The 25,492-nt window shown below is 46.1% G+C and overlaps 1 protein-coding gene across 4 annotated transcripts in view; it reads left to right on the forward strand.

Annotated features, from left to right (window-relative positions):
• Positions 1–25,492, forward strand: part of PRKN (parkin RBR E3 ubiquitin protein ligase) — a 1,273,336-nt gene that overhangs the window by 1,238,232 nt on the left and 9,612 nt on the right. For 3 of the 4 annotated variants that reach the window (XM_068551239.1, XM_068551238.1, XM_068551241.1), the window contains one exon: positions 2,073–2,156. The exons of the other annotated variant lie outside the window; for it this stretch is intronic. In XM_068551239.1, coding sequence (XP_068407340.1) covers positions 2,073–2,156 — 84 coding nt within the window. The remainder of the gene's footprint in view (positions 1–2,072; positions 2,157–25,492) is intronic. 4 annotated transcript variants of the gene reach the window in all.

The raw sequence follows: 25,492 nt of genomic DNA on the forward strand, positions 1-25,492 counted from the left end.
ACAAAACGTGGGCTCATTCTCTTTGCTGTGAGAAGAAATAAGAAAGCTATAACAGTCTGAAAGTGCTGGCGAGAAGAGAGATGGTGACATAGCTGTAGAAGAGGCCTTTTCCTTATAAAATACTTGTCTTTCTTGTTTGTTATGTCCTGAGATTAAAATGATCTTCAGATGAGTTGTTAACACAAGAAATTGACCATGGGGACAGAGGGGAAGCTGTTTCTGTGGTGGAGACAGTTTGTTCCATGTGGGGTCAAGCTGGGGCAGCTCATCCAGGGGCTGGAAGATCCACTTGAACCATGGCTCAGACACGTGGCCGGCAAGTTGGTGCTGGCCGTTGGCTGGGGACCTCAGTTGCTCTCCACGTGGGCCTCTCCATGGGTGGCTGGACTTCAAGAGCAAATGTCCCAAGAGACAGAGAGTGGAAGCTGCCAGTTTCTTAAGGCCTGGGCCCCCAAAAGTGACATACCATCGCTTCTACCATGTAACACTGGTCAAGCAGTCAATACATCCAGATTTAAGCAGAAGCGATCTAGAGCCTACCTCTTAATGGGAGGAGTATCAGATCACGCTGGGCCTGTTCTCTAAAACCACCACCATCACCCCCACGCCGTACTCGTTGGCCACGCTCACTTCTCTGCTAGAACGTCCGCTCCGAATACAGCTTCTGCTGTGAGAGCTGTTACTCCCCAGCGAGTGAAATAAACGGTCGTTGAAGGGAACCAGTTTTCTAGTGAAGCATCTCCTTCTCCAGCCGTGAAATAAAGTAGGGGAAGAACAGTGCCTAGCTGGCATCTCCTTAACGCTTAGAACGTATTGTGTGCCAGGCCTGCTTACAGCCGCTTAGGATGTGTTACCCCACCTACCTCTCATGATGGTCATGTAGGATAGGTATCATTGTTACCCTGGTTTTTCAAAGGAGGAGACTGGGGCACAGATGCCAAGGCAGCTGTCCCAAGGTGTCTTGGTCGTCACCTGATGGGATGGTGACTCCAATCCAGTGTGTCACACTGAAGAGCCCACGCCCTCAGCCACCGCAGCACCTCCAGAGCAGGGCTGGGGGTTGGGAAGTGCGTTCCGAAGGGGCCCGGTGATTCCAGGCGGTCGTAGGATAACTTCCTTTTCCAGCATTCACTTCTCCAGCTTCCTCCTCTGTCAGATGAAGGGTGGAGGACCATTGGCTCCTGGGTCCCTTCCGACCCGAAAGGAGCTGTGAATGCTGAAGGGAGCGTGGCCACTGGGTGAGAAGCTTTGCTTCAGCCCCTGCACTAGCTTCCTGGGGCTGCCAGGGGCTTAAACAACAGGAACTTATTTTCTCACAGTTGTGGAGTCTGAGAGTCCGAGAACAAGGGGGCAGCAGGGTTTGTTTCTTCTGAGGCCTCTTTCCTTGGCTTGCAGTCGGTCACCTTCTCCCATGTCGGCACATGGTCGTCTCTCAGCCCCTGTGTGTCTGTGTCCTAATCTCCTCCTATAAGGACACCAGTCGTATTGCATTAGACCCACCCTAATGACCTCATTTTACCTTACTTACCTCTTTAAAGGCCTTGTCTCCAAATACAGTCACATTCTGAGGTACCGGGGGTTAAGGTTTCCACATATGAATCTGTAGGGCACAAAATTCAACCCACGACAGCCCATTTCTTCTTTCCGCAATAGGCCTTCAATACAAAAATGAGTCCATTAACATGGATATATAAATCCTCTCTGTATGTAAACAAATATTAGATGTGAAATTCTTGAATGAAATTGTTTTCCTGACATTCTAACACTAATAACACTTTACTACAGGTATTTCTTTGCGTTACTGTCTCTTCCGCTAGGCTAGAAACATCTTGAAGAGAGGAAATGTGACTCATTCATTTTTGAAACCCTGCTGCAGTGCTCAGAACATTCTTTAGTAACGAGTGAACAGTTCCATCAAAATATGACTTTATTTCTCTCTGCAAAAAGTAATTTGGCACACAAACCATCACCTAAGTCAGAGGCAGGGGTAGAATGAGCTTGGAAGAGAAAAATATGTTGTGACCAAATGCAACCAGCAAGCCCCTCTCTAACCTGCATGTGTTCTCCTGCAGTTCGTCTTTTGCCGGGACTGTAAGGAACCGTACCATGAAGGTGAATGCAGTGCCCTGTTTGAAGCCTCAGGAACAGTTACTCAGGTAGAGTGCCCTCTTCCTTCCTCAAAGCAGGGCTCAGACTATGGGGATGAGAGCTGTTTCCTGGAGACCATCAAAGGTTCCAATCTGAAAAAATAAGGGCCAGCTTAGTAGCCTACAGCCGTGGTGATGGGGTTCTGGCCTCCCGGCCATCGGTCCCTCCAGAACCACTTTCTTCCTCCGGGCGAGCTGTAGACTTCCCAGTGGCCATGTGTGGTGTGCTGGTACTTCCATGAGAGTTTTACCCCAGAGGTAAGTGGATTAGGGATAAGGTATCTTAGCATGATCATAGGAGTCTTTAGAAAAGAGAGAAAACCATTCAACAACCTCTCAATCAGGGAAATCAATACTAGCCTCACATTATTTTTTTTCAAAAGTGCCTTTGTTTAAAACCTTTGGTGAAAACTATCTCCATGAATGAAGTGGTAGAAGTATTGCAGTATTATATGATGCAAGGATATCATTGTTTTTTTAGCAACATTGTTACCGAACTCAGGTCCCGCTGCTCACCGCTGGAAAATCAATACCCAAGAGGCAGTTGTTGGTAGAAAGGAAAATTGCTTTTAATCAGAAAGCCGGCAGTCTGGGGAGATGGTAGACTCAGTGTCCGCAAAAAACCATCTCTGAAGAGTCTGCTTGGCCGTGAAAGTTTTTAAAGGGAAAAAGGGAAGTAATCTCAGCGAATCATTGAGATGGGGGGTTAGAGTCGTTGCCATGCCCCCCACTGCATGCAGGCTTGTTGACGTCTGGTGATCTTTCTTTGGATGCTATCTTGTTCACACAGTCTGTTCACAGAGTTTGTTCAAGAGATTACTGAAAGGGAAGCTAGGGACGAGATCGGGTCATCGGTTACTTATTCTCCGTTTCTGCTTCTTTGATCCATGGAAAGAACCAACAGGTTAGGCAAGGTATTGTGTGATCAAAAGATTTGATAGGTGTGCTAGGGCCAGAGATGAGTAGAGCTTGGGAGGCGCCTGGTTTAAAAGTTAGTTACAATGTAGCTTTGCTAAATTGACAAGAAAAGGGGTTTCCTGCTAAGGGTGGTTTCCTGCAAAGAGCTGCTTACAATATCATAGACTATGCTAAACTGTATTTCAGTCTTGATTAGGTAAAGAACATGTTTACTGAGCCTTACTCTCTGAAGTGCTATATCAGGCTTAGGGAAATGCAAATATATTTTCTTTTATTTATTAATTATGATCAACCGAACCTTAGGGGAAAGGAGTAAAAACTTCAACACAGTTGATGAATTTGCTCATTATTTTTCTCCTGATAGAGATGTTAACAAGGGTATAAACACCAAATCTACCCAGATAAATCCTGTAGTCATTTTATTGACAGGAACCCCATAAATAGACATAGAAGTTCCAGAACATTTTAATTTCACAGTTGAGAATTTTAAGTATCGCGGAATGCTCTAAAATGAGAGCATAAAGAGGTGAATCCCTATAAGGTATTCTGTGGATGTATTTACTCAGTATTAGCATAACTAAAGAAACATAATGAGTGAATTCAGGTCTTCTCAGCTGCTCCTAAAATGCTGACCCTGAGCATTGAGAGATTTAGGGCTGAACTGCATTTCTATGGCACACGCTCTTCCTGTTGACTTCTTTTAGCTCTGGGCACTCAAATGCAAGCTCACTGGGTCCTGATGTCAGGAATGATAATGACCCTGAGTCCCGCCCCCTTGCCTCAGGGCCAGAAGGGTTAGACCAGAACAAAGGCTGCTACTGTGAGAGATGGGTGTGATCCAGCAGTTTACACACATATGTTCATATGACAACAGACCTGGACAAAGCCTTCCAAGAAGGGGTACCCTAACATCTATTTACTTGAACACAGTAGCAGTAAGGTGAAGAAGAGCGTTGCTTAACCTAAAGCTGTCCAGCGCCTGACCCACTCAATAGTCCCCTTCGTTCTTCTTTCAGGAGGAACTAACCAACCTTGGTGTTAATGATTAAGGTAGCCCAAATTTTAAAAAGAAAAGAAACTCAGAAATATGGGAGAAAGAAAGTTAGAGCTGGCCTTGAGTACAGATGACCAGTATCAAGGGGCCTGTGTCTGCACACACCATCCATCAGCAGGTGTTAAATCGAGCATTTCTACTGGCCAGACACCCTGCTTGACTCTCTGAAGAAATGTAGATAAGTACATTTATCTTCAGAGGCTTATAGGGGAGCCACAGGGGAGACTTACAGGAACATAGATAATGATCATAATATGCTAAAGCAAAGTTTAGTGAATATAGCTTTGTACAGTGTTTCTCTAGGAGTCATGGAGGGTGGGTCAGAGTTTGTCAAGAGAACAGTGGTCTAGGGATGACAGTGAACATTCCAGCAGAGGGCACTGAATGGACAAAGGTACAGAGGCAAGATTCTCTTCAGCTACCCTGTGTTCCGTCCATCCCTACATCCCCAGGCTCAAGACAGTATCTGGTGCACAGACATTTAACGGATGTTTGTTAAGTGATGGTGGTGTTGACTGAAGAAAAACACACAACCTAAAAGTTGTGAGTTAAGTTTATTTGAGGACCTTACTGAGGACTCTAGCCGGGAGACAGCCTCTCAGCTCTGAAGAGGTAACGGAGGAGCCAGGATATATAGGAGTTTGTGCTGAAAACAAACAAACAACAACAACAACAAAAAACATGTAGTCAAACATCAAAAGATTACTGCTAATCAAACAAAGCAGACCTCTCAAGTTAATGATTTTAGTGCTTTTCTATGTATGGGAAGCTACAAGAGTCTGGGCTCTGAAATTATTCCTTCGATATGCATCTTAACTACCTAGGGCCAGTATCCAGAGCACAGAACGTTTCCTGATTTTCTGCATCCTGAATTCCCCTCAAGGTCTACTGTGTGGGCAGCTGCAGTGGCCAATGGCTTGATTTTGGGCAACATTTGTTGTTTGCTGGAGTGACAGGCAACATTCCCTTTCCACAATGGCATCTATAAAGAAAAAGACATTATTTCATTCATTCAATAGTATTAAACACCTGTAGTGGGTTAGGCTTTTTTCTAGGCTCTGGGGATTAAGTCCCTGCTCTCATGGAGTTTATGTTACTTTATTAGATGCCACAAGGCTTGCACAAACAATATGATATGAATTCAGAGGAGGAATCTTTAATTCAAGACAGGGTTATCCAAGAGAGAATTCAGGAAGAGACGGCCCTGCAACAAGACCTCTCTGAAATGAGCCTCCTTCCGGCCTAGAGCTCGGATAACTGGACCAGCCTCATAGTTCTCTTATTTGAAAACAAAGCGAATGGACCCACCAAACTGGACAAGTCTGCTGGTTCACTATTGCCTGAGAACAGAAGGCAACTAGTATTTGGGGGTTTTGCTGCCATTTTTTCCTAAGTCTCTCATCCATTCAGGGTCCTCCTCAGATGGGCACATGAAGAGACTGTAACTGAGGGGTCGTGGATGACCTACAGTGGTGGGCAAGGGTCACAAGAACCAAAGTCGATGTGGAGGGCCTTGGAGTCCAGCATGGGGGGAACCGTGACTGCGCCAGGCCTGAAGGGACAAGAGGAGGAAATGGCGTAACACGGGGACCAAGCTCAAGAGCTGGAACTGTGGAGGAGCTCTGACAGGAGGTGTAATTGTGGAAAGTCCAGCGTGGCCACCCTCTGGTCTCTTGCAAACGTCTCCCATTGGCCACACCCAACTGAAAGCCAGCCATAAGGGACCCAAGGGACACAGCCCATCGGATTCAGCCTTCCACACACAGAGCAGAGGAGAGAAAAGAACACAGAATAACCAGTATATCCTCTATGGACTGGTTTACCACGTCTCCGGTTTCCTCATTTCAACCAGAGCTACTCTTGGACACGGAGAAGGATGAACCCAACAAGCTATTTCATCAGACTGAAAGAGCCAATTCCATTTGGCAAGAGAATGAAGGGTTTTTATTTTCATAGAGCCAGTTTATTTTCTGTTCCCTACATTTCTCCCAAACGGCAGTGATCTCCAAATGGATGACCTCTGCAATCCCACTTAACTGAAATCTTTGAAAGGATGGCACTCCACACACCTAACAATAAAAATCTAATCGCAGCCTCCCTTCCTGGAACGGAAGGCTTCAGGCGCGTCCTCGTGTCTGAATTTTGCTAATACAACAGAATGCCCGCATTAGCCTTCTTCAAATTTCCTTTCAATTCAATTCATTTGTAAGGTTTTTCCTTTTAGCCGTCTGTGGCTACTCTCCACTGTTCTCGCTCTAAAGCTGAGCGGTTTCTGACATTATCCAGCCAGGCAAGCCCATGTCTCCCGGGGCCCAATCAGGATTTTCCCATCAGTTAAGCTGCTTGACCCTAATCTTAATGTATTTTTTGATTAATGCAACTTTTTTTTTTTAAAGCAAACTCAAAAATTGGTTTTAAATTGGTTTTAAAATATTGAACAAGCTTGCAGTTGAAACTGCTGGGGGTTTGGGGAATCAGTGACAGAAGATCAATCCATCACGGGCTAATGAGAGTCCAGCCCCACTTGCTTCTTCTTGCTCGAGCCGGGTTGTTCTCCGCCATGTATTCCCCCCGGAGGCTTTCTAATAAGTAAACACTTGCTCTTGTAAACCACATAAATTGATTCATTCTCCCAGGGCTTCTAAGTAGTTGACATTACTCCTCCTATTCAACAAGAAGGCAATAGAGACCTCCAGAGTTTTCATGGTGTTGTCCAAAACCACAAAGGAAATTATTTTCATTGGCTGCACCTGATCAAAGTAGTTCGGGAACAGTGACTGCTGTCTCTGATGAATAAATCCACAGTGTCTAACGGGCGTGTGCCACCCCTGCCTGCCCGGCTCCTGCTCAACCTCCAAGACCCAGATCGTAAGATAGCTCCTCCATGAGGCCATCTGCCCACCCCACTACTTCCTCCAAGCTCTCGGACTACTCCACATACCTCTGCTGTACATTCTTCACATTGAAATGTTGTTTCCCTGTATCTTCACTAAAATTCTGAACTTTCTTAGTGCAAGGTTTGTACCTGTTTTGTCTTTATAACCCCCAGTGCCTAGCACGTAGGAGGTACTCATTAAATGTTAGTGAACGAATGACAATTCCCTCTTTCCTCGCCGTGTATCCGTCCTCACCGTGAGGCTGGGAAAGCACGCTACAGGAATGGGTGGGGAGGAGTAGATCGAGATGGTGACATGGGAGGCCCCTGAGCTCCCCTCCTCCCACGGACACACAAAATGTGCAGGCACACCTCAGAGATATTGCAGGTTCAGTTCCAGACTATCACAACAAAGCAAATGTCACAATAAAGCGAGTCACACGAAGTTTTTGGTTTCCCAGTGCATATAATAGATAGCTAGTGGGAAGCAGCCGCATAGCACAGGGAGATCAGCTCTGTGCTTTGTGACCACCTAGAGGGGTGGGATAGGGAGGGTGGGAGGGAGGGAGATGCAAGAGGGAAGAGATATGGGAACATATGTATACGTATAACTGATTCACTTTGTTATAAAGCAGAAACTAACACACCATTGTAAAGCAATTATACTCCAATAAAGATGTTAAAAAAAAATAAAAAAGTTAGGTATACACTCTATTGTATTCTCTTAAGTGGGCAATAGCATTATGTCCAAAAAATACGTACCTTAATTTAAAAATACTTCATTTCTAAAAAATGCTAGCCATTATCTGAGGCTTCAGTGAGTCATAATCTTTTTGCTGGTGGAGGGTCTTGCCTCCGTGTGGACGGCTGCTGGCTGATCAGGGTGGTGATTGTTGAAGGCTGGGGTGGCCGTGGAAATTTCTTAAAATGAGACAGCAGTGAAGTCTGCCACATCGATTGACTCTTCCTTTCATGAACAACTTCTCTGTAGCATTTTACCCACAGTAGAACTGCTTTCAAAATTGGACTCAATCTTCTCAAATCCTGCCACTGCTTTATCAAATCAGTTTAGGTAATAATCTAAATCACTTGTTGTCACTTCAACCATCTTCACAGCTTCTTCCCCAGGAGTAAATTCCACCTCAGGAAACAACTTTATGGGAATTCCCTGGTGGTCCAGTGGTTAGGACTCGGCACTTTCACTGCCGGCCAGGGAACAAAGATCCTGCAAGCCGCACGGCCAAAAAAAAGAAAAGAAACAACTTTATTTGCTCATCCATAAGAAGCAACTTTTTATCCATAAAGTGTTATCATGAGACTGTAGCAATTCAGTCACATCTTCAGGCTCCACTTCTAATTCTAGTTCTCTTGCTATTTCCACCACATCTGCAGTTATTTTCTTCACTGAAGTCTTGAACCCCTCAAAGTCACCCATGAGTGTTGGAATCACACTCCTGTTAATGTTGATATTTTGACCTCTTCCAATGAATCATGAATGTTCTTCATGGCATCTAAAATGGTGAATCCTTTCCAGAGGTCTTCAATTTACTTTGCCGAGATCCATCAGAGGAATCACTATCTATGGCAGGTATAGCCTTATGAAATGTATTTCTTAAATAATAAGACTTGAAAGTCAAAATGACTCCTTGATCCATGGACTGCAAGATGGACGTTGTGTCAGCAGGCATGAAAACAACGTGAATCTCATTGTACTTCATCAGAGCTCTTGGGTGACCAGGTGCATTGTCAGTGAGCAGTAATATCTTGAAAGGAGCCTTTTTTTCTGAGCAGTAGGTCTCAACTATGGGCTTAAAATATTCAGTAAACTATGTTGTAAACAGATGTGCTGTCATCCGGGCTTTGTCGTTCTGTTTCTAGAGCACAGGCAGAGTAGACTGAGCATAATTCTTAAGGGTCCCAGGATTTGGGGAACGGTAAATGAGCATTAGATTCAACTTAAAGTCACCAGCTGCATTCGCCCCTAACAAGAAAGTCAGCCTGTCCTTTAACACTTTGAAGACAGGCATTGACTTCTAACTATGAAAGTCCTAGATGGCGTCTTCTTCCAAGATAAGACTACTTCATCTGTTGTTTAGTGTAGCATGAATTATCTTAGCTGGATCTTCTCAATAACTTGCTGCAGCTTCTACATCAGCACTTGCTGCTTCACCTTGTACTTTTATGTTATGGAGACGGCTTCTTTCCTTAAACCTCATGAGCCAACCTCTGCCAGCTTCAAACATTTCTTCTGCAGCTTCCTCACCTCTCTCAGCCGTCATAGAATTGAAGAGAGTCAGAGCCTTTCTCTGGATTAGGCTTTGGTTTAAGGGAATGTTGTGGCTGATTTGATCTTCTATCCAGACCGATCAAACTTTCTTCATATCAGCAATAAGGCTATTTCACTTTCTTTTTTTTTTGAACATCTTTATTGAAGTATAATTGCTTTACAATGGTGTGTTAGTTTCTGCTTTATAACAAAGTGAATCAGTTATACATATACATATGTTCCCATATCTCTTCCCTCTTGCATCTCCCTCCCTCCCACCCTCCCCATCCTACCCCTCTAGGTGGTCACAAAGCACCGAGCTGATCTCCCTGTGCTATGCGGCTGCTTCCCACTAGCTAGCTATTTTACATTTGGTAGTGTATATATGTCCATGACACTCTCTCACCCTGTCACATCTCACCCCTCCCCCTCCCCATATCCTCAAGTCCATTCTTTAGTAGGTCTGTGTCTTTATTCCCATCTTGCCACTAGGTTCTTCATGACCCTTTTGTTGTTTTTTTTTCCCTTAGATTCCATATATATGTGTTAGCATACTGTATTTGTTTTTCTCTTTCTGACTTACTTCACTCTGTATGACAGACTCTAACTCCATCCACCTCATTACAAATACCTCCATTTCATTTCTTTTTATGGCTGAGTAATATTCCATTGTATATATGTGCCACATCTTCTTTATCCATTCATCCGATGATGGACACTTAGGTTGCTTCCATGTCCTGGCTGTTGTAAATAGAGCTGCAATGAACATTTTGGTACATGACTCTTTTTGAATTATGGTTTTCTCAGGGTCACTTTCTTATCATTCATGTGTCCACTGGAGTAGCACTTTAAATTTCCTTCAAAAACTTTTCCTTTGCGTTCACAGCTTGACTAAATGTTTGGTGCAAGAGGCCTGGCTTTCGGCCTGTCTAGGCCTTGGACATGCCTTCCTCACTAAGCTTAATCACTTCTAGCTTTTGATTTAGAGCGAGAGACTTACAACACTTCCTTTCATTTGAACACTTAGAGGACACTGTAGGGTTGTTAATTGGCCTAATTTCAATATTGTTGTGTCTCAGGGAATAAGGAGGCCCAAGGAGAGGGGGAGAGATACAGGGGAATGCCCGGTCTATGGAGTAGTCAGCGCACACACAACATTTATCGCTTAAGTTGGGAGTCTTATATGGGCACGGTTCATGGGGCCTCAGAAAAGTTACAATGGTAACATCAAAGGTCACTGATGACAGATCACCATGACAAATACACTAATGATGGAAAAGTTTGAAATATTGTGAGAATTACCAAAATGTGACACAAAGACACGAAGTGAGCAAATGCTATTGGGAAAGTGGCGCTGATAGACTTGCTTGAGGCACAGTTGCCACAAACCTTCAATCTGTAAAAAGCACAATATCTGTGAAGTGCAACAAAGGGAAGCACAATAAAATGAGGTATGCCTTTACGGCTATACGCTATACAGTCACAGGGATCCGGAGATTAGCTGAGTGACTCCTATACACCAGACAAAGGAGAAAATACCCACCTTGAAACAGGAACCCCAACTCTCAACTTCTCCTAGAGGCGCAAAGGGTTTGGACCTCACATCTAAGGCCCCAACTGTTAAGATTCCCACCAGAGGGCCTGGCTTCCAAAACAGCTAGCTCTGAAAACCAACAGGGCTTGTGTCCATGAGACCCATAAGACTATAGCAAACAAAGAAGCAATTCTTAACAGATGCACAAGCACTCACCGTGGCTATCCCCCCAGGGCTTAGAGGGGGCTGCTCTTCATTGCGGTGGCTTCTCTTGTTGCGGAGCACGGGCTCTAGTCTAGGTGAACAGGCTTCAGTAGTTATGGCACATGGGCTCAATAGTTGTGGCTTGCGTACTTAGTAGCTCCTCGGCATGTGGGATCTTCCTGGACCAGGGGTCGAACCCGTGTCCCTTGCATTGGCAGGCAGATTCTTAACCACTGCGCCACCAGGGAAGTCCCTGTGTCAGTAATCTTTTGATTCATAAGAGAAAATAAGACTCCCACAATAAACCACTGTTCCCTCCTTCGGCCTCCTAAATTAGAAGAATAAAACCACCATTTTGCCCAGGGAAAGATAATAATAATTTACCCTTGTGTAGTACTTGTTTACAAAGCACTTTCAAATACACCATCACATTTTGAGCCTCATTACAACTTTTTGCAATAGATGTAGATGACAGGCAAGGTAGGAGGAGAGAGAGTGACCTGCCAGGAGTCATAGAGTTGATCATCACCAGATCAGTAGTGCTTACTGCTGTCACTCTGCATTTTGAAAAAGGGAGATATGCAGGTTAATGCTGGCTGTCCCAGGGTGGCAAACTTAAATGCTAACAGGCACCAGCCTAGTAATGTAAACAAGCCAAGTAGGCTGGATTAAACTCACAGGCCTCTCAATGTTTTGAGTATAAAGATAAGAGTACACTTTTCGTCTAACTTTCCTATTTCAACAAACAGAACAACAGCAGAAAAGCACATCAAAACACTAGCCTGCAAGAATAGTTATACACAGACCGTGATGTAGTCTGTGCCAGGCCAGGGTGTGCATAGCTTGTCAATGCCACACGGCTGTGTCACTCAGGTCAGTTGTTACCAGGCAGAGATGAGGGACCCGTGTCACCAGATCTCCCCAACTGATTTTTTAAGGTTTGAGTAGCTTGAAATCCATGTGTTTATGTTAAATATCCTTTTTTTTTTTTTAATTTTTATTTATTTATTTATTTATTTATTTATTTATTTATGGCTGTGTTGGGTCTTCGTTTCTGTGCGAGGGCTTTCTCCAGTTGCAGCAAGTGGGGGCCACTCTTCATCGCGGTGCGCGGGCCTCTCACTATCGTGGTCTCTCTTGTTGGGGAGCACAGGCTCCAGACGCGCAGGCTCAGTAATTGTGGCTCACGGGCCTAGTTGCTCCGCGGCACGTGGGATCTTCCCAGACCAGGGCTCGAACCCGTGTTCCCTGCATTGGCAGGCAGATTCTCAACCACTGCACCACCAGGGAAGCCCCAAATATCCTTATTTTTAAAGGTCAAGAACTAACTTAAAAAAAATTTAAACATCTATCCATAGGTGGAATTGTGTCTGCAGACTCTGTGTTCCATGACTTTGAACCTTATTTCAGCTAAGTCTGAATTCCTTATAATCAATTAAAAGAAGGAAAATAGAGAGATTCAGTAAACATTTATAAAGTACCTACTATGCACCATGCACAGCACTCGGTATTTTGGATACAACATTAAACATAAACCAGCCTCTGATCTCATGAGGTTTATAATCTAGTGACAGAAAAACAACTTAACAAGTAATTAAAATATTTACGTGCCAACAGCCACAAAAGGGGACGTTCAGGAAGCTATGACATCCAGGCTTCTAAGAGATTTAAAGAACTGTTCACAGGAAGAAATGAAATCTAACGCCTAAAAAATGAACCATCCAGGCAAGGATGGCACGGAGGGCGTTTTAGGCAGAGGGACAAGATATGCAGAGTTCTAGAGATGAAAGAGAATGGCATACTCAGAGAAACAAGGGAAGCTCGGTATGACTGTTGTGTAAGTGTTGGTGGCAGCGGCCATAGTAGGCAGCGGTCAGCAAATAAAGTCTTATGGGTCAGGTTACGGAGGTTAGAGTTAAGGGCAGTGAGAAGGCCTTAAAGGATTTTAATGAGATTGACATCATCAGATTGATGTTTTTGAAAGGTCACCTGCTGGAATAGGAAAAGCAGGAGGGAATCGTAATAGGTCGTGTTTTTAGGAAGCAAACTCTGAGACCCTTGAGGTTTGAGTGCAGGTGCGGGAGGGCACTTTGGGGAATAGCACGGTGCAGGGTGAAGGCAAAGGGAGCGGGTGAGCTGCGGTACAGCTGCAGCAGGGGCCTCAGCCAGTCCTGTAAGGAGCTCTGGGGCTCGGATGGTCCTTCAGATTTGCTCTGCATCAAGGGGGGCAGGAGGGCAGGAGTTTACACCCCCTCACATAGACCAGTCTTTGGCTGTGAGCTCCCCCGACCCAGGAGGGAGCAGGACCTTGGGGGGAAGAAGCCGCTTGCTTCAGCTGAGGGCAGTTCCTGGATAGAGACTTGGCAGAGAGCTGTCTGTTGCCAACATACCCAGCGGCCGGGGAAATGGTTGCTCCGTCCAGTTTCACAGCACTCACTACAGTCCGCCCCTTGCACTGCTGAGAGAAAGAGGAAGAGACCAGGGAGGTGTACAGGAGGGAGGTAAGCAGGGTGAACTCCAGCTCACACCACTGCAGTTGGTCTGCGGGTTGTGACTGTTTCGCCCTCACCCTCAGCCAAGCACCTCTAGGTTACCCCTGACGGGCCCAAACCCCTGGTTACCTGCCTTTCTAAAGCCATGACTACTGAGCGTGACCATTTGCTCTCCAGATTGGGCAGGAGAGCACCAAGGGATGCCACAGTGAATCGCCTGGGTGCCAACCGTGTTCCTCCTCTCTCCGTTCCATAGCTGCAGCCCTACCTTTTCCTAATGGTCACTTATCCCTGCCAGAAACGTGACTCCTTTCCTTGCCTGCCAGTCTCTGGGTATAAACACATAAGGTGACTAAATGGCAGCTGTAGCTTGAAGTTTAATAGAATTCTTGGTGTGTTCCCTGGTAGAAGCATTTTCCCTGTGGAAACCAGAGCCTCTGTATCTGTAAGGCTCCAAGTTGCCCAGGTAGAGCACAGATTCCCAGGTGGGTCACTGACAGTAACAATAAGTGGGGCTTACATTCCCACTCCCACCCCTTGATTCCTCAAACATCGTGTTCTACCTATTGGAGACACGGTATCGCACTGTGGTTTTTTATTTAGAGTGTAAATCTCATCTTGAAGAATAGCACCTCAGGGTGGGAGGGAGACGCAAGAGGGAGAAGATATGGGGATATATGTATACATATAGGTGATTCACTTTGTTATACAGCGGAAACTAAGACACCATTGTAAAGCAATTATACTCCAATAATGTTAAAAAATAATAATGATAAAATTTTAAAAAATAAAAATAAAAGAATAGCACCTCATCTCCACTTACTGCTGGAGATGTAGGAGCTCCAGCTGCATCTTGAAAGGCAGGCCGATCACTAGTTCAGATCAGCAGCTTCTGGGTGATATGATATGTGACAGGACCAGTGTGCACTATGGTCATGTGCCCTCTGTGACACGCCCTTTGCTAGAAAGTGGGTTTCTTTAGTCCAATGTGATGTTATACAAGATCCCATAAGCCTTCAGACGGTGGTTCTGTCTGAGGCTCTGTTGTCAAGAAAGGCAAACCCATACCTAGAATAGGAGTCAGTTCCTGTCAAGATGGAATTTTTACCTCTCCCGGTTCTCCCAGGCAGATCGTTCTCCTTGAAGGATGTGCCATACTAGGGACTTAATGTTGCTGGCAGGTTGGACATTGGCAGTGGCAGTAGCTACCTCAGACTTGGCAAGTGAAAGCCTAAGCTATAGGATCCAAGCAGAGCTGCCATCTTGCCACCATGATTGCTCCATTCAGGAGTCCATTGACCAGCACTGGTGTGGCTGGCTGATGTCAACTGGCTGGATCATTCTACTTATTGGTTGAAGGCCCCTTTCTGTGGCAGATGCTCTCTTGTGGGCATTAATATGTTGTATATTTCATGCCCACTCTCACAATTCTATCCACGTGCCTTTTATGCAGATCTCCTTGTCTTCTTTGTCCTCAATCTTCCAGATTTTCTCCTTCCATGCCCTTAACTAACCTGTGAAGACATTTGCCACTGCCTACGAGTTTATATATATTCTTAAATCAGGACCCTCTTCATCCCACACAAAGTGTATGGTCAGTTGCTTCGCCCAAAGCTCTGCCCATTGAGAGGGTTTCTCCCCACCACTCTCTTCTAACCCTAAGAAAGGGTTATAGTATAGCAACCGTCCATTGTTGGCTTGCACTCACATGCTGCTATGGTCTTAATGAATATGTCCCCCTAAAATTCATATGTTGAAATCCTAATCCCCAAAGACGATGGTATTAGGAACTGGGGCCTTTGGGAGTACTTAAGTCATGAGGGTAGAGAGCTCATGAACGGGATTAGTGCCTGATATGAGAGACCCCACAAAGACCCCTCGCCCCTTCCACATGTGAGGACAGAGCGAGAAGACACCAGCTATGAACCAGGAAGGGCGCTCCCAGCAGAATGTGACCATGCTGATGCCTTGATCTTGGACTTCTCAGCCTCTGGAACTGGGAGAAATAATTTTCTGTGGTCTATAAGCCCCCCAGTCTGTGATATTTTGTTAGCGCAGCCCGGACAAAGACACATGCTAAGCAAACCCAATTGTGGACCAAGCTGGGACCATAAAAACAGCTCCCTCTGCACCCCTGTGACGACAGCCACCGTGGGGCCAGAGTTGCGAGCCAGGGGAGAGGCACCGGTGGCCCAGCAGTGGATGATGGGTGACATGGGGGTCTGACCCACTGCTCGTGCAGGTGACTCGTCCACCGTGGTCCTGCTTGGCCTGATCCCAGACGCGCCACCTTCCTCTCGTGAAGGATTGCTGCCGGCGCTTCAGCTCCATGGGGCTCAGGCGCACGCTGGGAGCTTTTCCCAAACAGTGCCGCTCAGAACTCTAGACATTGCCACTGTGATTCTCTCACTGGCTTGCAATAAACTCCGTGCGACATCTTTTCTCACCACACACACCTTGAGTACCATGGGGTCTGCCTATTTGTACGGCCCCAGAGACAGGACTGCTCGCGCTGGAGCCAACCCAGTGCACAGCCCTTCGCAGCTCTGACACCACTTAAAGCTTCCAGGGCTCGTGTCCCACAGGGAATGGCCTCTTCTCTGGCAGCCAGCTGGCAGGTGTTCAACTCTGTCCCCTGCCCCATCATATGGTTGGCGTCCTAGGACCACTCCTGGTACCAGCTGTCATAGGTCACGTTCCCAGGGAAACCGCCTCTGAGTCTGGCAGACAGGAGGTGTCTGTGGGCGTGCTCTCAGGAATGACACCTTAGGAAGAGAGGGAAGCAGGATTGAGCAGGGGTAGAAGCTGCAGTGATGCCGTTACAGCGGGAGATGAGGGGAGGTAGAGGCGGGGCGGGGCCCGGGAACTAAGACGGCTCTGGAGAGCTGTCTCACCCTGAGTGCGGGGCTGGGGGCTGATCTTCAGCACCCGTCCATCCATACGTCAATCGGTCATCAGGTGTGCGTCGTCCCCGCCTCCACAAGGAACTGTGGCTGGAATGAGGCAGCGCTTTGACTTAGGGAGAGTCCTGTGTAGCGTCTCGGCAGAGATGCAGCCAAAATTGCCAGCAGCTGGGGAAACCAGTACCCAAGGTGGGGCAGGGCTGCGGTGCAGCCAAGGATCCACCAGCAGAGTCAAGACTAGAGAGACTCATCAGGGTGCTGACAAGGGCAGCGGGGATACAGAGAGGTGGTGGGTCTGAGGTAGGATCCAGACCTTGGCAATGAATTAGAGGACAGGATGAGAGCGGTAATGAGTTAACGTCAATGCTCGAATTTCCACCTTGGGTGAACTTGGGTGGGTAACAGTGCCATTCACTGGAAGAGGAAACACAGGGACAGAAGCAAGGTGTTCGGGGAGAGATGACGAGTTCACTCTGGACATCTCAGCAGAGGTGCTGGGCGGGTAAAGGAATAGATGCGTAGACCACCTCAGAGGGATGCCTTGGCTGATAAAGACACCAATTAATCATCTCCAGTTGATCGCCCCTCACCCAGGACCCCTGCCTCAACCTCCCCGGTTCTACAACCAGAGGCTGAGGGACGTGCCTCCCCTGGAGAAGGAGAGCGAAACAGCGATGGCCCAGGAGGACTGGATTCCTGGGTGTGCTTGGCTGACTCACTGCAGACTTATCTCCTGGCCATTTACTGCTGTTCACACAAGTGCAGCCCCAGAATCGGGAGATGGGGGGAATTTATTATCCCCAGAAGTCTAGGTCCACAGTTATTTGCGAGTGTAGCTCCTGAATCGCCTGTTGGTTTAAGTAATGCAGCTTTATCAATGCACTTCGCTCAAATTCTTGACTCTGGATGTGTAGAGTGGCAGACATGCAGACATGTAATGACAGTGCTAGAGCCCAGGAAATGCAGGCGCCTCATCCGCCTGTCATTCAATAGAAAGGAGGAGAATAGGTGCAGAAGACAACCAACACCGGAGCTCCTGTAGTGCATTCCCCAAGCATTTGGTCTGTTGGCCCCGGGGGAGCAGAAATGGCCCTGGGCTGCTGATCTCCTCCACTTCCAGGCAAGTCTCTCAAATTCTTACAGCGTTTTTCCTCACCTGCCACACTGGGCCAGCAAGGTCTACAAACAATGGAAAGAGAATGTATGTGAAGTATTTTATGCCTTGTAAAGTACTACAAAATGGTACAGCTTTGAGGTTTGGGTATTTTAAAGGCTGAATGCTGAAAATGTCAGGCACTAGAGAGAGAGAGAAAATGAAAGACAACATTGAAAAACAAATGGAGGCACACTTCAGCATGTGGACACACACTCACACTCACACACACTCACAAACACACACACTCACACACACACTCGCGTACACACTCACATACACACTCTCACACACTCACACACACTCACACTCTCACACACTCATACACTCACACCCACATACACACATACTCACACACTCACAAACACACACTCACACACACATACACACACTCAAACACACTCACACACACTCACTCACACTCGCTCATTCACACATCAGACTTACCACGCGGGCCCAGGGCTCCGCCTCTCCCACAGCCCCTCCCGTCCTCCGCAGTTGCTCTCTTCTCCTCCGGGGCCATCACTGGAGAGAGAGCAGAACTGGGCTGCCCGCAGCACTGCCTGGGGCTTCAGCCTCTCTCCCTCAGGGGTTTCTAGAAGCCTCCCAGCCCCAGGAGGTCCTCCCAGCCTGGTGTCCCCACTGAAGGACACGATCTCCCCGGTCCCAGCCGGAGCTCAGCCCTCCTCGCAGACACCAGGCCAGAGTCCCCGCCTCGACCACCTCCCCGCGTGGGGAGCTCATGCGGACGCGGGGCTGCCCCGAGCCCTCCGGATCCAAGCGGGCTTAGGAGTCCTGGCCGGCTCGCTAGAGGAGGCCTGAATGCACAGCCCTCACCTGGACCGCTTGTCCGCACCCTGCGCCCCAGACTCAGGAGCAGCTGTTGGAGCAACGCCATCAGGTGTAAAGCATTTTTACAGAAACTTGTTACCACACACATATCCACCCCACACACACACACACCACACACACACACACACACACCACACAACATATTCAACACACATATATCACACACACGCATATGTGGTATATCTGCATGTGTATACTCAACACACAGACCACACACCCATGCCGCATGCACACCCCACCCCACATACACACTCACCGCACACACAGCACATACGTACATCACACACCAAACACACACACCTCCCATACCCACTCACCACAGACACACACACACCAGAGACTGTTTCAGCTCCACCCGAAGAAGACGTGCCCTGGAGATTCCCTGCATTTCCTCCTCGAGCAGGAAGCGGGGAAATACCTGCAGATCTCCTCACAGTCACCAGATGGCGCTAAATCCTTAGGGGAAATCATATATTTTTCAAGAAATGGTGGCCAGAAGTGAAGTGACCTGGGGAAAAAGGAGTGTTCACTGCTTTCAATTGACAGCAGGGGCAGGAGAATCAAGACAGGCGCAGCATTTCTGAGTGGAGTACAGACTTGAAAAACTAAGAGCTGGGTCCTGCCTACAATGAATCCTTTATTCACTGATTGATTTAAAATGGGGTGGGGGGCGGAATATATGTATTTATATATTGTCATCCGCAGGACAGGAGGGCTTGTAGACCAGCTGTGGGGAAAATAATTCATCTGCTGTCCCTGATCACCTCTTATCAAATGAAGCAGTTGCCAAACACATGCATGAAGGGTCAGCACATTTTAATTTATTGCTGTTGCTTTCCAAGTTTACCTTTAATTTCTTTCAGTAAGAACTAAGTGTACATCTCTTATCTGATCATCGCTATCCTATGAGGAATCCAAGGCCAGGCAGAACGGTTTTGAAGTCAAACTGATCTGGTGTTGAAAATGAGTCTCAGCCGTGACTAGCTGTAATGGTTGATTTTTTTGTGTCAGCTTGGTTAAGCTATGTTGCACAGTTTTTTTGTCAAACACCAGTCTCCGTGCTGCTGGGATGGTATTCTGTAGATGTGGTCAACATCTACCATCAGTTAGCTGACTTTAAGTAAAGGAGATGGCCTGTAATGTAGGTGGGCCTCATCTAATCACTTGAAGGCCTTAAGAGCAAAGACTGAGATTTCCCAGATGAGAAGGAATTCAGCCTCATGACTACTGTAACATAGACACTCCACCTGTGTCTCCAGCCTGCCCTACAGATTTTGAACTTGCCAGTTCCCACGATCCCATGAGCCAATTCCTTAAAGTAAATCCACATATTTTATACATACACATATATCCTACTGGTTCTGTCTCTCTAGAGAACCCTAACTGATACATGAACTGTGGTCATCATTAAGTGAATTATGTAACCTCTCCAAGCCATGCTTTCCTCATCTGTAATATGATGTTGTAAATTCAAAAGGATTTAATGAACAATGCATGCATTACGCCTAGTGTGGAGCCTGACAAATCACAGTGTGCACTAAACAAGGTTGTTCTTTCCTCATCCATCCTCATTCCAGCACACACACACCCCACAGGATTACATCAGGCTGCAGAGATTCGACATACACATTCAAGACAACGTGTGCTAGAGCATACACACACAATTCCTTGTATCTGTGTTGACTGCAGTGTATGCAGATGTTCTGCTACTTCTGTAGTCCACAGACCAGCTGCTTGGGCATCACCCAGGAACATGTCAAGACCTACTGATCCAGAAACTGGGAGGAGACTGTGGGCGAGCTGGGAGGGGTGGGGGGGGGGGGAGATCTACAGCAATTTGTGTTTGAACAAGGCCTCCAGGTGGTACTAATGCACACCACAGGCTAAGAACCACTGTTCTGCTAACTTGTAAGCGCTACAAGGCAGGGATTTTTTCGTTTGGTGTTTGTTTATCATCTCTTTTGTTTACATATCCCTAGTACCTAGAACAGTGCCTGGCACATCACAGGCATCCAACACATATTTGCTGAATGAAGGGATTTCTGTGCCAGCTCTAGCAAAGAATAATAGTCAGCTTTGTACCAGAATATCTACATTTTACACAAAGGACAAGCTTGTTCTCTGCTCTGGCTTCCTCTGTGCATTAGTGATGCTTCCACATTCAAAATCCTTTCTAGATTGATAATTTTAGTCATTACTGACCTGAGCAAGCCATGAACTAGTGATCTCCATCATCCAGAATGCAACTTAGCTTATCTTCCTCACTCAAGTGCAGATTTTTCCCATTTGTCAATGTGTGATAATAGCTGAACACAAAGAACTTTAAAATTCCCATTAAATGATACCTATTAATAATTTTTTTAACATCTTTATTGGAGTATAATTGCGTTACAATGGTGTGTTAGTTTCTGCTTTATAACAAAGTGAATCAGTTCTACATATACATATGTTCCCATATCTCTTCCCTCTTGCATCTCCCTCCCTCCCACCCTCCCTATCCCACCCCTCTAGGTGGTCACAAAGCACCGAGCTGATCTCCCTGTGCTATGCGGCTGCTTCCCACTAGCTATCTATTTTACATTTGGTAGTGTATATATGTCCTATTAATAATCTTAATATTTATGTTGTCCCATTTCCCCATCAATCTTAAAATATGCTAATAGACGTTATTTATTTACTTTCCTCCCTCTCTGCGAAGCAGTCATGGTCCCGTGGGGCAGGGCTATATAAGGTCTAAGTGGCGATCCAAGTGGTGTTTGGTACCCATTGCACTAAGAACAGAAATCACCACTGTTATTGCCATCATCAAGAATATTCTTCCAAACTGAATTTGAGAGCGTGGCCCGGGAAGTTGGGAACTTAGTGCAGAGCGTGCGGCCCAGCAGCCCAACCCAGCCCGCGGCCAGACGCTCCGTTACATCCTAGCACTTCAGTGATTTCTTTCTAAACACACATAGAGATAAAGATATAACGAGTAGTTATTTTTTGTATATGTTTATTATATAAATTAATACTATATAGGTACATGTACTCCCCCGAAAAGAGAGAGTAATAATAGTTCCAAGAATCTTCGGGCCTGAAAGGGGAATGCGGTGTTCCGACTCACCAGCAGGGGGCGCGCTGCTCACAAGCAGTGGTCTTGGACCAGAACACCTGACCCTGCTGTGACTCCAGGGAAGTTGGGACCCCTTCAAAGTCGGCATTCACCTGAAAGCATTCACAATCTGAATTAAGCCAACTGTTTTCAGGGATTCATGGCAATCTGATCCTTTTTGGAAAATAGATTTAAATTGACTTTTAGAATTAGGATATACTTGTCTGATTATTGACTAAACAGATGTCACAAATAAGTTTCCTAAAGCAGGAAAGATGACATGAATGCGAACATTCTCTCAAGTTGTTCTAACTTGCATACGTATTAACAGGGTCTCCTAGGCACACATTTTAAAACCTCTGTGAGGGCACTTTGCTTTGATTTACCTGTGTTTTTTAAAGGAGACATCAGTAGTCTTTTCGGTTTATACAAGCTCCTACAGTCTGATAGTCTCATCTCTATAAATACGAGGTGAGGACGATGATGACGACAAGATAATGGTTATAATCATTGAAAACACGAACTTGGCATTCGCGGCGCACCAGGCTCTTTACTAAGCTCGTGCATGCTTATATTCTTGACTCGCGACCACCCTTGTGAGGGGTGGACTGTATTCATCACACTTACAGATGAGAAGAGGCTGAGGCTCGGTGTCTGTCCACGGTTACCCAGCAAGTAGAGAAGGAGGCTGGCATTTAAACCCAGGCACTGATGACTCCAAAGCCCTGCTCTGAACCACTTCCCATGACACAGGCACCTCTAAGTGTTCACTTAACAATGATCACCTTATAAACAAAACCCATGGTCCCTTCTTGAGCCACAGACTGTCTGTCATGCCAATACTTGACCTCGCTGAGGCAATTTTGAAGGTATATAGGAGACTGTAGGATATTGCTATTTTTAGCCATCAACTGTGTAAGAAGAGAGACTTGTCCCATGCCACCCACACCACATCCCACCCCCTCCCCCCCACTCGCACTCACACACCGTTCCTCCCCACGACGGGTGAACACAAAGCAGGCACAGAGGTCTGTGCAATTAACCTGTCACACTGCCCTATAGGAGCCACAGTTAATCACATGTAGGGCGATAATGCTGAGTGACAACCAAGCCTTCACCTCCTGGCAGCACAATGACAAGTCACTGCTTTATAGCTTGATGACTAAAGGCATAAGAGAGGGTGAGTTTATCCAACTAAACATGCTTTTCAGGCTCAAGTGAGATGGCTCCCAAGCCTCCCTGCGCCCCACAAGCCCCCAGGGCGTTTTTAAGGATTCACATTTCTGGACCCCATTCCAGACCTACTGAATCCAAATCTCCAGGTTGTGAGCACAAGCAAAGGTGTGCGTGTGTTTTCTAAATCCCTAGGTGATCCTGTAGCAGCGGGCATCCAGCCTCTGTTCGCGATCATTCCAGAAGGATTTGAATATCAGTATCAAGGATACTCATAAAAGCTGCTAAGCAGAGATCTCAGCAGAAGAGACTTGATGACACCCCTTTCCCCCAGGAATTGATAGTCGAAGGTCTAACACAGTCATCTGGGCACATGAGGATGATCCAGAGCTGTGTTTCTTGGTTCCCCACGTCAGTTAGGGCAGCAGCAGTAGAGGCGGATCTCCCGCTGTCCTTCCACGTGGATCCAAGTGGGTGACGCGGAAGAAACAAGAATAATGTTGATGCGGGCGGAGGCCTCCTGAGAGGTTTTGGGCGCTCTCCGTGGCTCTGTTCTACCAAGGAGGAAGGAAGCCCACAGTGTTAGGGGCAGTGGGACTACCAGAGATGCAAAGGACAGAGAAAAGGCATCGGCTTTGGCAACTGTGGCCTCACTCGTGTCCTTTCTGAGAACAGTTTCAGCAGGTCAGGTGGAAGTGAGATCCAGCCACACAGCAGGGGGTCAAAGAGCGGGCGAGTGGTGGAGAGTGAGGGCCTCGGCTGGGCGCAGAGGAAGCAGAGATTTCCCGCCCCTCGGCCTCAGGGTGTGGAACCGCTCTGTGACAGTGCCATGGCCTTCAACCCTTAGTCCTCTCTGTAACATGCAACGTCATCGTGAAAGAAACTGTAGCAGCAAAAGCACGGGGTATGAAACCAGAGAGTCCAGGGGTCACACATGGATTCTGCTGCTCGAAGTCTCTATGGCCGCAGGCAAGTTCTGTTGCTTCTTGAAACTGAGGTTTCTTCCTCTGAAATAGTTGACAACAGCTCTACCTATTCGGAAGGCTACAATCGCTAAATTAAATGATCTACTCCAAGCTCCTGACAGAGAGCACAGCTTCCTAATATAATAGACATGGTCACCGTTACTTCTTTTTTTTTTTTTAATTTATTTATTTATCAGAGTATCATTGCTTTACAATGCTGTGTTAGTTGCTGCTGTACGATGAAGTGCTTGGTACCCTGGAGCTATAGGTGTACACCTACAGCTGTAGGTGTACTTATATCCCCTCCCTCTTGGACCTCCTCCCCTGCCCCATCCCTTTCCACACCTGGATCCCGATCCTCAGCTCCAGGGTCCTGGACCAGCCTGCTTCCCCTGCCTCTACATGCTCACTGCAAACCTATTACAACTTTGTAGCCGTCACGGCACGATTCTTAGACACAGCTCTGTGTCTTCTTCATGGAATCAATGGGAAAACCAGCAAGAGGACAAGAGAGCTGGTTCCATGAGCATGTGAGGAACGGGATGCCATGCCATTTTATTGATTGATTTACTTTTTTAAAAATTAAACTACAGTTGAGTTACAATTTTGTGTTAGTTTCAGGTGTACAGCAAAGTGATTCAGTTATACATAGACATACATATATATTTATGTGTGTGTATATATATATATTCTTTGCAGATTCTTTTCCATTATAGGTATTATAAGATATTGGATATAGTTCCCCGTGCTATACAGTAAATCCTTGTTGTTTATCTGTCTATATATTGTAGGTGTATCTGTTAATCCCAAACTCCTAATTTATCCCTCTCCCCCTACCCCACCCTTTCCCCTTTGGTAACCATAAGTTTATTTTCTATGTCTGTGAGTCTATTTTTTTCGTAAATAAATTTATTTGTATTACTAAACATATTTATTTTGTACTCTGCATCTGATCATTCCAATATCCACAACCTTTGTGGTCAAATTCTGCAGTTTTGCACTTCTGCCACTTTCACTCATGGTAGCTTGTTTTCGCCTGTATTTGGTGACTTTTTTATTGTGAGCCCAGATTTCTTGGAATTTTATTTGTGTGATTTTTTTTTTTTTTTTTTGAGGTTTGTCTTTTTAAAGTGCATTACTCTACAGAAAATATTTTTGCTTCAGCCAGGTTCTTGGGTATACTGCCAATCCGGGAATATTTCAAATTAACTTTTTGGCGTGAGTCCTTTTTTAAGCTAATCAAGTGGTATGAATTCTTTTCACAAACGCTGTGCATAAGGCTTAGTGGTTGGGAATTCTCAGAGGAACTTTGTCTCTCTGACCTGCTCCACCATAGGACAAAGGCTGAGACCAGCACATAAATTTTTTCATCAATTCCTTATCAATTCTCTCTTCTGGGAGGATTTTTCCACCTTCCACCCTGCTCTGGCCCAGGTCCCATCTCTGCTTGTAAAGACCAGGCCTTGGGCAGCCTGGGACTAGGAAAATAGCCCCATAGCAAACACCAGATTCCTCCCTCCCTACACCAGTAAGATTTTCTCTTTCTTATCCTGACCTTCAGGGATTTTCCTGACTTTCCCATCAGATCAACCATTTATTAAGCAAAGACTTTTCTTGCATATTTCATCCAGCATTTTTAGGTATATAGACCTCGGAGAAATTGCACTTAGCATGCAGTGCGCCATATTGCTGAAAAGTGGCATTTTCAAATTAGTCTTTGATAAGTAACATTATATATTTCTCTGATCTGTATGCCTCCAGTAAGCAATTTTAAACCATTGCTACAGAATTACAAGCTCCTGAACCTTAAAAAGAAAAGCTGGGGACATAGGGTCGGGAAGAGTATTTGCTATGTTCGCTGA

Source organism: Eschrichtius robustus, chromosome 9, assembly GCF_028021215.1.
Source record: "Eschrichtius robustus isolate mEscRob2 chromosome 9, mEscRob2.pri, whole genome shotgun sequence".
NCBI lineage: Eukaryota > Metazoa > Chordata > Mammalia > Artiodactyla > Eschrichtiidae > Eschrichtius > Eschrichtius robustus.